The following is a 14,493-nucleotide window of genomic DNA, read 5'->3' as shown; positions in this document are numbered from 1 at the left end:
GCCACCAGGGAACTCCCAAGGTTATGTGTCTTGATCACCGCTTTTGACTGCTGAGGAGTTGGCAAAGAGGCTCACCATTGTTTCAACCCCCATGGCTGAAGTGGCTTCCCTAACAAAGTGAGACGAAGAGATTCAAAAAAAGAGAACACTCTCTTTTTTCCTTGTCTTTTCTTATTGGATCCAGGCATTTAAGGAAATCTCTGTCAAGTCACTGATGGGGTGGAGATAACAGAAGCGACTTCAGTGACCATATACAGCAAGGAATATAGTCTTTGCAAAACTAGTTTGGAAGAGTCACTAAACTTAGAGACAACTGCAGCTTTCATCCAGTAATGACAGTAATCTCTAAGAAGGGAGGAGAATCTCATTTCCAGAGTTACCACAGTACAATACTCAAAATGTCCAGTTCTCAACAAAAAATTACAAAGCATACAAGCACATGAAAAAATACTCAATGTTGCCAATTATTAGAGATATGAAAACCAAAACCACAATGAGGTATCACCTCACACCAGTAAAAATGGCTATCATCAAAAAGTCTACAAACAATAAATGCTGGAGAGGGTGTGGAGAAAAAGGAACCCTCCTACACTGTTAGTGGGAATGTAAATGGTGCAGCCACTGTGGAAAAAATTATGAAGCTTCCTCAAAAAACTAAAAATAGAGCTACCATAAGATCCAGCAATCCTGCTCCTGGGCATATATCCAGAAAAGACAAAAACTATTATTCGAAAGATACATGCAGCACTATTTACAATAGCCAAGACATGGAAAGGACCCAAGTACTCATCAACAAATGATTGGTTTAAGAAGGTATGATACATGTAGATACACAAACACACACACACACACACACACACATACAATGGAATACTACTCAGTCATAAAAAAGAATTAAATATTGCCATTTGCAGCTACATGGATGGACCTGGAGAAAATTATACTAAGTGAAGTAAATCAGACAGAGAAAGACAAATATTATATGATATCACTTATACGTGGAATCTAAAAAAATAATACAAATGAATCTATAGGCAAAACAAAAACAGACTCATAGACATAGAAAACAAACTCACGGTTAGCAAAAGGTAAAGGGAGTAAGGAAGGATAAATTAGGAGTATGCAATTAACAGATACAAACTACTATAAATAAAATAGATAAGCAACAAGGATTTACTGCGTAACACAGGGACTTAACTATACTTCAATTAAGAAAAAATTACGAAGCATACAAAGACAAAGGAAAATACAGCCTATTCACAGGAAAAAAGAAATTGACTGAAACCATCCTCTAGCAAGCCCAGATACTAGACTTACTAGACAAAGATTTAAGTTAACTGTCTTTAATATGCTCAAAGAGCTGAAGGAAACCATGGACAAATAACTAAAGGAAACCAGGAGAACAATGTATGAATAAGTACAAAATAGCAACAGAAAGACAGGAAGTATAAAAAGGAACCAAACAGAAATTCTGTACAAAAAAGTACAATAGCTGGAATTAAAAATTCACTAGAGGGGTTCAATATCAGATTCAACCAGGCAGAAGAAAGAGTTAGTGAACTTGAAAACAGGAAAATTGAAATTACTCAGGCTGAATTATAGAGTATTGAGTAGAGTTCCCTGTGCTATACCGTAAGTCCTTATTAGTTATCTATTTTATATATAGTAGTGTGTATATATCACATTTTGTTTATCCATTCATCTGTCCATGGAGCCTTGGGTAACTTCTGATATTTGGCTCTTGCGAATAGTGCTGTCATGAACATGGGTGTATAAATATCTCTTTGAGACTCTGCTTCAAAAAAAAAAAAAGAAAGAAATTACTCAGGCTGAGGAGCACAAAGAAAAATGAAGGGACTTCCCTGGTGGCCCAGTGGGTAAGACTCCATGCTCCCAATGCAGGGGACCCAGGTTTGATCCCTGGTTGGGGAACTAGATCCCCCATGCACGCTGCAACTAAGAGTTCGCATGCCACAACTAAGAAGTCCGCATGCTGCAACTAAGAAGCCCACATGCAGCAACTAAGAGTCTGCATGCTGCAGCTAAGAAGTCTGCATGTTGCAACTAAAAGATCCCACATGCCACAACTAAGACCCAGTGCAGCCAAAATAAATAAATATATAAATATTTTTAAAATAATTAAAATTAAATAAATGTTTTAAAAAAAGAATGGAAAAAAAAAAAAAAGAATGAAGAGGGCCTTCCCTGGCAGTCCAGTGGTTAAGACTCCATGCTCCCACTGCAGCGGGTGCAGGTTCAATCCCTGGTTGGGGAACTAGGATCTTGTATGCCATGTGGCATGACCAAAAAAGAAACAAAGAAAAAGAAAAATGAACAGAGTGTAAAGGGTCTATGGTACACCATCATATGTATGAACACACATATTCTGGGAGTCCCAGGAAGAAAAGAGGAAAAAAAAAAAATTTAAAGAAAAAAATCATCAAAAACAGTCCAAATAGATGAAAGACATGAATCTACACATCCAAGAAGCTCAACAAACTTCAACAGGATAAATCTAAAGAATTCCACACCAAGTGCATTATATTCAAACTGGTGAAAAACAAAGAGAATATTCAAAGCAACAGAAAGGAAGTAACTCATCATATATGAGGGACCCTCAATAAGATTAACAGCCAATATCTCATCAGAAACCATAGAGGCCAGAAGGCCGGGGATGATACATTTAAAGTGCTGAAGGTAAAAACTATCAACCGAAAATTCTAAAATAGGACTTACCTGGTGGTGCAGTGGTTAAGAATCCACTTGCCAATCCACCTGTGCAGGGGACACAGGTTTGAGCCCTGGTCTGGGAAGATCCCACATGCTGCGGACCAACTAAGCCTGTGCACCACAGCTGCTGAGCCTGCACTCTACAACCTGCGAGCCACAACTACTGAGCCCACATGCCACAACTACTGAAGCCCATGCGCCTGAAGCCCATGCGCCTAAAGCCCATGCACCTAGAGCCTGTGCTCCGCAACAAGAGAAGCCAGCCCACGATGAGAAGCCCGTGCACTGCAAAGAAGAGTAGCCCCCGCTCGCTGCAACTAGAGAAAGCCCACACACAGCAACAAAGACCCAATAAATAAATAGCCATACGTGGGAAATGTTTAAAAAAAAAAAAAGAATTCTGAAATAAAAGAGAAATCAAGACATTCCTCAACAAAAGCTAAGGGAATTCATCACCAGTTCACCTGCCCTATAAGAAATACTAAAGGGAAACGAAAGGGAAAGGCTAAAATGAAAGAATACTGAGTGGTAACTCAAAGTCATACAAAAAAATGAAGATCATTATATCATCAAAAGTATACAAACAATAAATGCTAGAGAGGGTGTGGAGAAAAGGGAACCCTCCTACACTGTTGGTGGGAATGTAAATTGGTACAATCACTATGGAGAACACTATGGAGGTTCCTAAACAAACTAAAAATAGAAGTATCATGTGATCCAGCAATCCCACTCCTGGGCATATATCCAGAGGAAACCATAATTCAAAAAGACACATGCACCCTAATGTTCACTGCAGCACTATTTACAATAGCCAGGACATGGAAGCAACAGAGGAATAGTTAAAGAAGATGTCGTACATATACACAATGGAATATTACTCAGCCATAATAAGGAATGAAATAATGCCATCTGCAGCAACATGAATGGACCTAGAGATTACCATACTAAGCAAAGTAAGTCAGGCAGAGAAAGACAAATATCATATGATATCTAGAAAGATGACACAAATGAACTTATTTACAAAACAGAAACAGACTCCCAGACTTCAAAAACAAACTTATGGTGACCAAAGGGGAAAGGTGGGGGGAGGGATAAATTAGGAGTGCCAGATTAACATATATACACTACTATATATAAAACAGATAATCAGCAAGGACCTACTGTATAGCACAGAGAACTCTATTCAATATTCTGTAATAACCTATATGGGAAAAGAATCTGAAAAAGAATGGATATATGTATATGTATAACTGAACTACTTTGCTGTACACCTGAAACACAACATTGTAAATCAACCGTACCCCAATATAAAATAAAATTAAATGATTTCATATTTTAAAAAAGATCATTACAAAGTTTATATAGATAAATACACGATAGTATACAGTATTTTTGGTATGTAACTCCTCTATTTGTTTCTTATATGATTTAAAAGACAAATGCATAAAATAATAATTATAAATCTACAGTAACAGGTACATGATGCATAAAGATGTAATTTGTGACAATAACAACATAAAGAGGGGAAATGGAATTAATGTATGCTCTTTTTTATTAATTGAGATATAACTGATATACAACATTATATTAGTTTCAGGTATACAACATAATGATTTGATATTCATACATACTGCAAAATGATGACCACAATAAATGTAGTTTAATGTATGCTCATGAAGCTAAGTTGGCATCATTTCAAATTAGATTGCTATAAACTCAAGATATTAACTGTAATCCCCAGAGTAATCACTAAGAAAGTAACTTTAAAAATATACAAAAAAGAAAATGAAGAGGGAAACAAAATGGTACAATAGAAAAAAATCGAACACAAAAGAAGGCCATATTGGAGGAATTGAGAAACAAAAAAAGATATGACATATAGAAAACTATCAATGGCAGTAGTAAGTCCTTCATTATCACTAATCACTTTAAGTACAAATGGGTTAACTGACCGATTAAAGACACAGATTGGCAGAAAAGATGTAAGAAAAAAAGGCCAACTACATGCTGCTTACAAAGACTCACTTTAGATACAACACACAATAGGGTGAAAATGAAAAAAAAATGAAAATATTCCATGCAAATAGTAAACAAAAGAAAGCTGGAGTGACTATACAAGTATCAGACAAAATAGAACTTAAGTCATAAATTGTTACAAGAGACACAAAGAAAAAAAAGAGAGACGCACACAAAAGACATTTTATATTGATTTAAAAGGCCAATTTATCAAGAAGATAGAATAACTATAAACATGTACACACCCAAACAACAGAGCCCCCCAAAATAAGAATCTAAAACACTGATAGAATTGAAGACATAAATAGACATTTCTATCATTGAGGACTTCAATACCCTACTTTAAATAATGAGTGGGACATCTGGACAGAATATCAATAAGGTAACAAAGGATTTGAACAACACTATAAACCCATCAGGCCTAACAGACATATACAGAACACTCCACCCAACAACAGCAGAATATATTATCTTCTCAAGGACACATAAAACATTCTTCAGGAGAGACCACGTTAGGCCATAAACCAATTTTCAGTAAGTTTAAAAAGATCAAAATCATACAAACTATCTTCTCTGAACACAATGGAAGAAAGCTAGAAATCAGTAAAATAAGGAAAGCTGGAAATTTTGCAAATACATGGAAATTAGCTCAGTTTTTTGGTTTTTTTTAAGCTCACTCTTAAACAACTAATGGATGAAAGAAGAAATCACTAGGGAAATTTAAAAATACTTTGAGAAATGAAAATGAAATCACAACATACTAAAACTTATGGGACACAGCGAAAGCAGTACTTAAGGGGAATTTTATAGCTGTAAATGCCCACATAAAAAAGGAAGAAAGACCTCAAATCAAATAAACTAACTTTACATCTTAAGGGACTAGAAAAAGAGCAAACTAAATCCAAAACTAGCAGAAAGAAGGAAATAACAAAGATGAGCAGGAAAAAATAGAGAATTTAAAAGATAGTAGAGGGGACTTCCCTGGTGGTCCAGTGGTTGAGAATCCACCTTCCAATGCAGGGAACACGGGTTTGATCCCTGGACGGGGCACCAAGATCCCACATGCTGCGGGGCAACTAAGCCCATGTGTCACAACTACTGAGCCTGCACACTCTAGAGCCTGCACACCACAACCAGAGAGCCCACGCACTGCAACTACTGAGCCTGTGTGCTCTGGAACCCACACACCACAACGAAAGATGCCGCATGCCTCAACGAGGATCCCATGTGCCACAACTAAGACCTAACACAGCCAAATAAGTAAATAAATACTGTTTTTTTAAATAGCAGAGGATCAAAACCAAAAATCAGTTCCTTAAAAAGATAAACAAAATTGAAAAACTTTTAGCTACACTGCCCAATGAAAAAAAGAGAGAAGACACATATAAATAAAATCAGAAATGAAAGTGGGATATTACTACCAACCTTGTAGAGATTAAAGGATTATAAGAAAACACTGAATAATTATATACACACAAATTAGATAATCTAGATAAAACAGATTTCTAGAAACACACAAAGTACCAAAACTGACTCAAGAAGAAATTTAAAAATCTCAATAGACCTGTTAACAAGCAATGGAATCAATAATAAAAAACCTCTCAACAAAGAAAAGTCTAGGACCAGATGACTTCATTGGTAAATTCTACCAAACATTTAAAGAATTAACAATGGACTTCCCTGGTGGCACAGTAGTTAAGAATCTGTCTGTCATTGCAAGGGACACAGGTTCAAGCCCTGGTCCGGGAAGATCCCACATGCTACAGAGCAATGAAGCTCGTGCGCCACAACTACTGAGCCTGCACTCTAGACCCTGGGAGCCACAACTAGTGAGCCTGCGTGCCACAACTACTGAGGCCCGCGTGCCTAGAGCCCGTGCTCCACAAGAGAAGCCACCGCAATGAGAAGGCTGTGCACAACAAAGAGTAGCCCCCGCTTGCCACAACTACAGAAAGCCCACACACAGCAACAAAACACCCAACACAGCCAAATAAATAAATAAATAAACTTTAAACAAAAAATAAGTAAATAAAGGCTTAACACCATTCTTACTCAAGCTCTTCCAAAAAAAGAGAGAAAGAGGTAAGAGAAGGAACACTTCCTAAGATTCTATGAAGCCACATTATCCTAATACCAAAGCCAGAAAAAGATACAAGAAAAGAACACTACAGACCAATATCCCTTATGAATAAAGAAACAAAATCCTCAACAAAATACTAGCAAACTGAATCCAACAGCACATTAAAATGATTCTAAACTATGACCAAGTGGGATTTATCCCAGGAATGTAAGGGTAGTTCAGATAAGGAAATCACTCAATTCAATACCCCACACAATCATCTCAACAGAAAAGGCACTGGACAAAATTTAACACCATTTTATGAAACAAACACTGAGCAAAACCTTGAAGACACTATGCTAAGTGAAAAAAGCAGTCCCAGTAACATCCAAAAGAATAAAATATGTACGAATAAATTTAACCAAGGATGTGAAAGACTTGTACATTAAAAACTACAAAACACTGCTTAAAGAAATTAAAGATGACCTAAATAAGTGGAAAGACATCCCATGTTCATGGATTGATGAACTCGATATTGTTAAGATGGCAATACTCCCAAAGCTACTTACAGATTCAATGAAATCCCTATCAAAATTCCAATGATATGTTTTGCAGAAACAGAAAAGCTTACCCTCAAATTTGTATGGAACTACAAGAGGCCCTAAATAGCAAAAAACAATATTGGAAAAGAAAAACAAAATAAGAGGAATCACATTTCCCAATTTCAGAGCTTATTACAAAGCTATGGTAATCAAAACAGTGTGGTACTGGCAAAATAGACATATCAACCAATGGAACAGAATAGAGTCCACAAATAAATCTTTACATGTATGGCCAACTGATTTTCAATGAGGCTACAAAGAACATTCAATGAGAAACGAACATACGGCTGGGATAACTGGATATCCACATACAAACAAATGATGCTGGAACCCTACCTCACTTTAGATACAAAAATTAACTCAAAATGGATCAGTGACCTAAACATAAGAGCTTACACTATAAACTCTTAGAAGAAACCACAGGGTAAATCACCAAGACTTGAATTTGGCAACAGATTCTTGAATTTGACATCAAAAGCACAAGCAACAAAAAGAATAGATAAATTGGACTTCATCAAAATTAAACTTTTGTGAATCAAACAAAGGACATTATCAAGAATGTGAAAAGACAACCTGCAGAATGGGAGAAAGTATCTACAAACCATATATCTGATAATGATCTAGTAACCAGAATATATAAAAAACCCTTACAGCTCAACAACAAAAGGACAACAACCCAATTTAAAACCGGGCAAAGGACTTGAAGAGACACTTCTCCAAAGAAGATATACAAATGGCCAACAAGCAGATGAAAAGATGTCAACATCATGGTCATCAAGGAAATGCAGAACAAATAATAACAGATACTACTTCACACTCACTAGGATGACTTTAATAAAACACAGAAAACAACAAATGTTGGTAAGGATGTAGAGAAGTATGAACCCTTGTACATTGCTGGTGAGAATGTAACATGGTTCAGCTGCTGTGCAAAACTGCTTGGCAGTTCTTGAAAAAGTTAAGCATACACTACACACCTTTTACAATGGCCAAAATCCAGAACAGTGACACCACCACATCCTGAGAAGATGTGGAGTAACACAGGAACTCTCACTCATTGCTGGTAGGAATGCAAAATGGTACAGCCACTTTGGAGGACAGTTTGGCAGTTTTCTACAAAACTAAACATACTCATACCACATGATCCAGCAATGCCATTTCTTGGTATTTACCCAAAGAAGAGGAAAAGTATCTGCACACAAAAATCTGCGCAGAGATGTTTATAACAGCTTTATTTATAATGCCAAAACTTGGAAGCAACCAAGATGTCCTTCAGGGTTTCCCTGGTGGTACAGTGGTTAAGAATCCACCTGCCAATGCAGGGGACATGGCTTCAAGCCCTGGTCCGGGAAGATCCCACATGCCATGGAGCAACTAAGCCCGTGCGCCACAACTACTGAAGCCCATGCTCCGCAACAAGAGAAGCCACTGCAATGAGAAGCCTGCACACTGCAACGAAGAGTAGCCCCCACTCACCGCAACTAGAGGAATCCCGCACACAGCAACAAAGACCTGATGCAGCCAAAAATAAAGAAATTTATTAAAAGAAAAAAGGTGTCCTTCAGTGGTGAATGGATAAACTCTGATACATACGGACAATGATATATTATTCAGTGCTAAAAAAAAAAAATGAGCTATCAAGCCATGAAAAAGACGTGAAGGAACGTCAAATGCATATTACTAAGTGAAAGAGGCAGATATGAAAAGGGCTACATACTGTATGATTTCAGTTATATGACATTATAGACAGGCAAAACTATGGAGACAATAAAAAGATCAATGGTAGCAAGGGGTTGGGGTAGTGGTGGGTGAATGAATCAGCAGAGCACAGAGGATTTTTAGGGCAGTGAAAATACTTTGGATGATACTGCATTGATGGATACATGTCATCATATATTGTCCAAACCTACAGAACATTCAATACCAAGAGTGAACCCTAAGATAAACTATGGATTTTGGGTGATTATGCTGTGCCAATGTAGGTACAGAGTGTGTACCACTCTGGTGGAAGATGTTGATAACAGGTGAGGCTATGCATGTGTAGAGGCTGGAGGTATATGGCAAATTTCTATACCTTCCTTTCAATATTGCTATGATCCTAAAACTGCTCTTTAAAAACAAACAAACAAACAAGAAAAACTCTTTAAGTTATATAAAATTTAAAAAGTTAAGTGTAGCATTATCATATGGCTCAAAAATTCCAATCCTAGGTATATAACCAAAAGAAATGAAAACATACGTCTAGTACAGCATGGTGAATATAGTTAACAATATTGGGCTTCCCTGGTGGCACAGTGGTTGAGAGTCCGCCTGCCGATGCAGGGGACACGGGTTCGGGCCCCGGTCCGGGAAGATCCCACATGCCGCGGAGTGGCTGGGCCTGTGAGCCATGGCCACTGGAGCCTGAGCATCCGGAGCCTGTGCTCCGCAACGGGAGAGGCCACAACAGTGAGAGGCCCGCATACCGCAAAAAAAACAAACAAAACAAACAAACAAAAACAATATTGTACTGCATATTTTAAAGCTGCTAAGAGACTAAACCTTAAAAGTTCACATCGTAAGAAAAAAAATTTTATAACTATGTATGGTAATGAATGTTGACTTACTGTGGTGATCATTTTGCAACATATACAAATGTGGAATCATTATGTTGCACACCTGAAACTAATACAGTGCTATGCGTCAATTATACTTCAATTAAAAAATGTCTACACAGAAACTTGAACACAAATGTTTATAAACATAGTGCTATGTTAGCATTATTTGTAATAGTCGTCCATCAGTGGATGAATGGTTAAACAAATTGTGATATATACATACAATGGCACATTATTCAGCCACAAAAAGGAACAAATTACTGAAGTATTGATACATGCTACAACACGGATGAACCATGGAAACATTAGGCTCAGTGAAAGAAGCCAGATACAAAAAGTCACACATTATATGATTGCATTTATGTGAAATCCAGAATAGGTAAATGCATAGAGACAGAACGCATATTACTGGGCACCAAGGAGGGGAGGGAGGGAGAAATGGGGAGCAATTGTTTAACAGGTATAGGGCTTTCTTCTGGGGTGATGAAAATGTTTTGGAACTAGACAGAGGTGGTGGTTGTGCAACACTGTGAACATACTAAATGCCACTGAATTGTTCACTTTAAAATGGTTAACTTTATGTAATATGAATTCCACCTCAACCTTAAAAAAATGAAAGAAAAAAGTTTTAAGAAAATTTTAATGTTTACTCTTTTAATAATAGCTTTATTGAGATACAATTCATATACCATACAATTCACCCATTTATAGTGTACAATTTAATTGTCTTTACTGTAGTCAGAGTTATGCAATCTTTAAATTAAAAAAATTTTTATCAGCCCCCCCACCCCCCAAAAAAAACCCCCGGTACCTATTAGCAGTCACTCCCCATTCCCTCCTCTCCTACAGTCAACCACTAATCTACTTTCTGTCTCTATAGATTTGCCTATTTTGTACACTTCTAAGAAACAGAATCATATGTAGTCTTTCGTGACTGGCTTCTTTCACTCAGCATATTTTCATGGAATTTGCTTTATTTTAAATATAAAGTTTGTGCCATGTATTAAAACGTAAGGATAAAAGTAAGGAGACTATTAAAGGATCACTTATGAAAAGAATACAATCACTGAATGCAATGGCAGATCAAGAATCAAAAACAGGAATCCAGCTAAGATGAATTTTTATAAAATATAAACCAATAGATGTGAAACAAAACCATTATAAGATGCAGTAGAAGTAAGCAAATCAAGGTAAAACAAATACATTAGGGAAAATATTTTACAAAACAAATTGCTGTCAAAAAGAGAAATTTTTCCCTAACAAAGGTTTAGGAAAAATAATCACAGGTTTAGTTAAACAAAGAAACAGGGAGAGCAAAGAATCATTGTCTTTGAGTATAAAAACTCCTCCAATCAGTGTTTCTCAAAATGTGGTCCCTGGACTATGTGCATCAAAATCATCTAAGAACTTGTTTTTTAAAAATCAGGGGTTCCCTTGTGGCGCAGTGGCTGGGAATCCGCCTGCCAATGCAAGGGACGTGGGTTTGATCCCTGGTCCGGGAAGATCCTACTTGCCGCGGAACAACTAAGCCCGTGCGCCACAACTACTGAGCCTGCATTCTAGAGCCCTCAAGCCACAACTACTGAGCCAGCGAACCACAACTCCTGAAGTCCGTGCACCTACAGCCCACGCTCCACAACAAGAGAAGCCACCTCAATGAGAAGCCTGCACACCGCAAGGAAGAGTAGCCCCCGCTCGCCGCAACTAGAGAAAAGCCCACGTGCAGCAATGAAGAGCCAATGCAGCCAAAAATAAAATAATTTATTTTAAATAAAAATTAGATTTCTGGTCTGTGCCCCAGACAATCACCAAAGATGGGACGCTGTAAACTATTTTTTTATAAGTTTTCAGATGACTCTCATAAACACTAAAGTTTGAGAACTAACTTAGTATCTAATTAACACAAATTAATGCAAATGATTAAATGTGTGTAAGAGACAAGAGAATCATGACAGCAGTAAAGTGCATGAAAAAGAGCAAGGTGAAAGAGAGCAAAGAAAAAAATTTTTGCACATTGCGCTGTTGAGAAAACATAAAGTGATGTTTGAAAACTCTTGTCGATTTGATCTTGGAAAAAAATTCCAAATGTATAAATATGCAAGCCATTCTACTAATTCTTCTGAGGACCACTAAGGATATGAATAGGAAGGCACTCATAAATGGAAAGTTGCATGGCAGAGAGAGCACATAGTTGATACCCAAATGTTTGCTGATGTCAGACTATTTTTATAACAAGTACTGTTAACATTTAATTATCTCCATTCTTAACTCTGATAACCTAGACAAAACTAAACTTTTTGCAGCAGTAATCTTTACAGGAACAACAGCATAAATTGTCAACTATTATGTCACATACTGACGTGCAAGTTCAGGGTCAAGACGTTTACTTTCAGACCAAGTTAATCTCTGTTTTTATGGTAAGACTTATGTAAACAAGGACAGACAAAATTAGAGTTAAATTTCTCAAGGCTAAGAGCACTGCATGATAGAATTCAAATTTCCCTGAAAATCACTGAAATATGCATTCAAGGATAGCCTTTATTATTTTAAACTGTAAGCAAAGATTCCTGAAGATGAAGTACTAAGTTCTAATTCATAATTTTACTTCAGTGAGGAAATTCCACTTTGGCTTAGCAGAGTTAAAGAAAGGAAGTTCACTTTTATTAACTCTCAAAGGAGCTCACTAACAGAATGCAAAATTTGTCCATTTTCCCCATAAAAGGCATCCTCCCACTATAAACTCATAAACCTAATTAAAGTGCTAAATTCTAAAGTCTCTTTGACTCATTTAGATTAAGCCTTACAATGCATCTGGAAACCCAATTATATTCCATCAAACATTAAGAAGCAGATGTTTCAACATTTCCAGACATGGCTCTTACACATCTTGTAAATGAAACAAACTATATTGGGGGAATGAAGTAGCTAACACATGCAAATATATTACATGGGAGGCTTATGTTGCTTTCAAAGGAGATTTTTATTTCTTATCAACATTTGGCTTGATACATGAAGGTCTAGAAGCATCTAAGAGTTCTTTTTGACACTTTTTCATTTCACAGCTTATATTTCAAAAGTCAGAAACCCTAGAATTGAGTAAAGCCTGAAAGCAGGTTAAGATACAGATGTGTGGACTTCTGCATTAAAGGTTTCACATTTCCTCCCAATAAGCAGTCAACCAACATTCATCATTAAGCCCCAACTCCCTAAACATCTCTCACATGTTCAATGTGGCCTCTTCTTCACACAAGTCCAGTGCAACCTATCCACACGCGCACACACACCAACAGTCTCCAAGTCACCCACACTGGCACAAAAGCCTCTCAACATTCATCTGGTTGCTAATCAAGGGCTATTCTTGACACTGCCTGTAATCTCTTTTTCCCTTTCTACCGCAATACTCACTACTCAAAACAACAAAAGAAACAAGTTCGTTTTCTCTAACCACTGAGAGCTTCTCTAACTCTATACACCTCTCTCTCTTTTCCCCCCTTATTCTCTATCCTGCCTTTGTTATTCAGAAGGTGCAGGGTCTGGGAAAATCTCACTCACCTCATGCTATAGGCACCAGCACCCAGTTCCTGGCCGATCCCGGATAGACTAGCATCAAAGTCCTGCACCAGCCCGGATTCAATCACCTCATCGGCCAGAGGCAGCTTCAGAGCCCAGGCCATCCTGGCTCCTTCCTTGCCTCAGGAGACACCGTTTCTTGTACAAAGGCGAGCAGTGTGATTCTACCCAACGGGGGCAAGACTGCAAGACTGTAGAAAACTCCAAACCAAGATCTCCCCCGCAGTACTCACCAGCCGCCCCCAAGCCCCACCCGCACTGCCCACACAACTAATCTCCCGCACCCTTGTCTCCTCGCTCTTGGCTGCCCTGACTTCCAAAAATCCCTACCCCCACCCCCACCCCCACCTCCACCCCCGCCCAGCTCTCCGGAGCCGCGCGAGGGTCCTTTGGCTTCACTTTTCCCGACTGCCCAAAGGCAACCCTGGACTCCTCGCACTCCCACTCTTTGGGCTCTCCCCTTGAACTCGTGGTGGTCACTCGCTGCTTTCTAAACAGACCAGCAGCAGCGACCCGCTACCTACCCTGCGCGCCCACGCCGCTTTCCCACCTTTTCCCCACGCCCCTTCCTGCGGGAAACCCCCCTCCCTCCCGGGAACCAGTCTCCCTTTCCCCTCCAGGCCTCGCTTCCGGTCAGTCCCAAAATCACTTCCGGTCACCCCTTCTCAATCCCACGGCTCTTAGAACCAAATCCAGGTTTCCGCTGAGTCGACTCCCAGCCCTCTGCAGCCCCCCCACGGCCTCAAAGCATGGGTGGAGAAAGCTCAGCACCGGCTTGAATCCCAGACTCGCCAGGTTCCTCCACCGCCCACCGCCCCAGCGCCAGCCAATCATGGCGCCCTCTTCCTTCTCGGGTCCGAAGAACGTGTATCACCCTGACGCTAGCCAATGAAGAAGCGGCTTCGCCGGCCTCGGCAGT

The 14,493-nt window shown here is 38.7% G+C and overlaps 1 protein-coding gene across 3 annotated transcripts in view; it reads right to left on the bottom strand.

The window, feature by feature from the left end:
* Positions 1 to 13,713, bottom strand: part of TFCP2 (transcription factor CP2) — a 51,733-nt gene extending 38,020 nt beyond the window's left edge. For 2 of the 3 annotated variants that reach the window (XM_065886919.1, XM_065886921.1), the window contains exon 1: positions 13,557 to 13,678. In XM_065886919.1, coding sequence (XP_065742991.1) covers positions 13,557 to 13,678 — 122 coding nt within the window. Of the gene's footprint in view, positions 1 to 13,556 lie in introns of all 3 variants that reach the window. The other variant, XM_065886920.1, reaches the window with a different exon arrangement.
* Between the last annotated feature and the right edge of the window lie 780 nt (positions 13,714 to 14,493).

This window comes from Phocoena phocoena, chromosome 11, assembly GCF_963924675.1.
Source record: "Phocoena phocoena chromosome 11, mPhoPho1.1, whole genome shotgun sequence".
Classification (NCBI taxonomy): Eukaryota; Metazoa; Chordata; class Mammalia; order Artiodactyla; family Phocoenidae; genus Phocoena; species Phocoena phocoena.
This window is presented reverse-complemented; position numbering and strand designations above follow the sequence as displayed.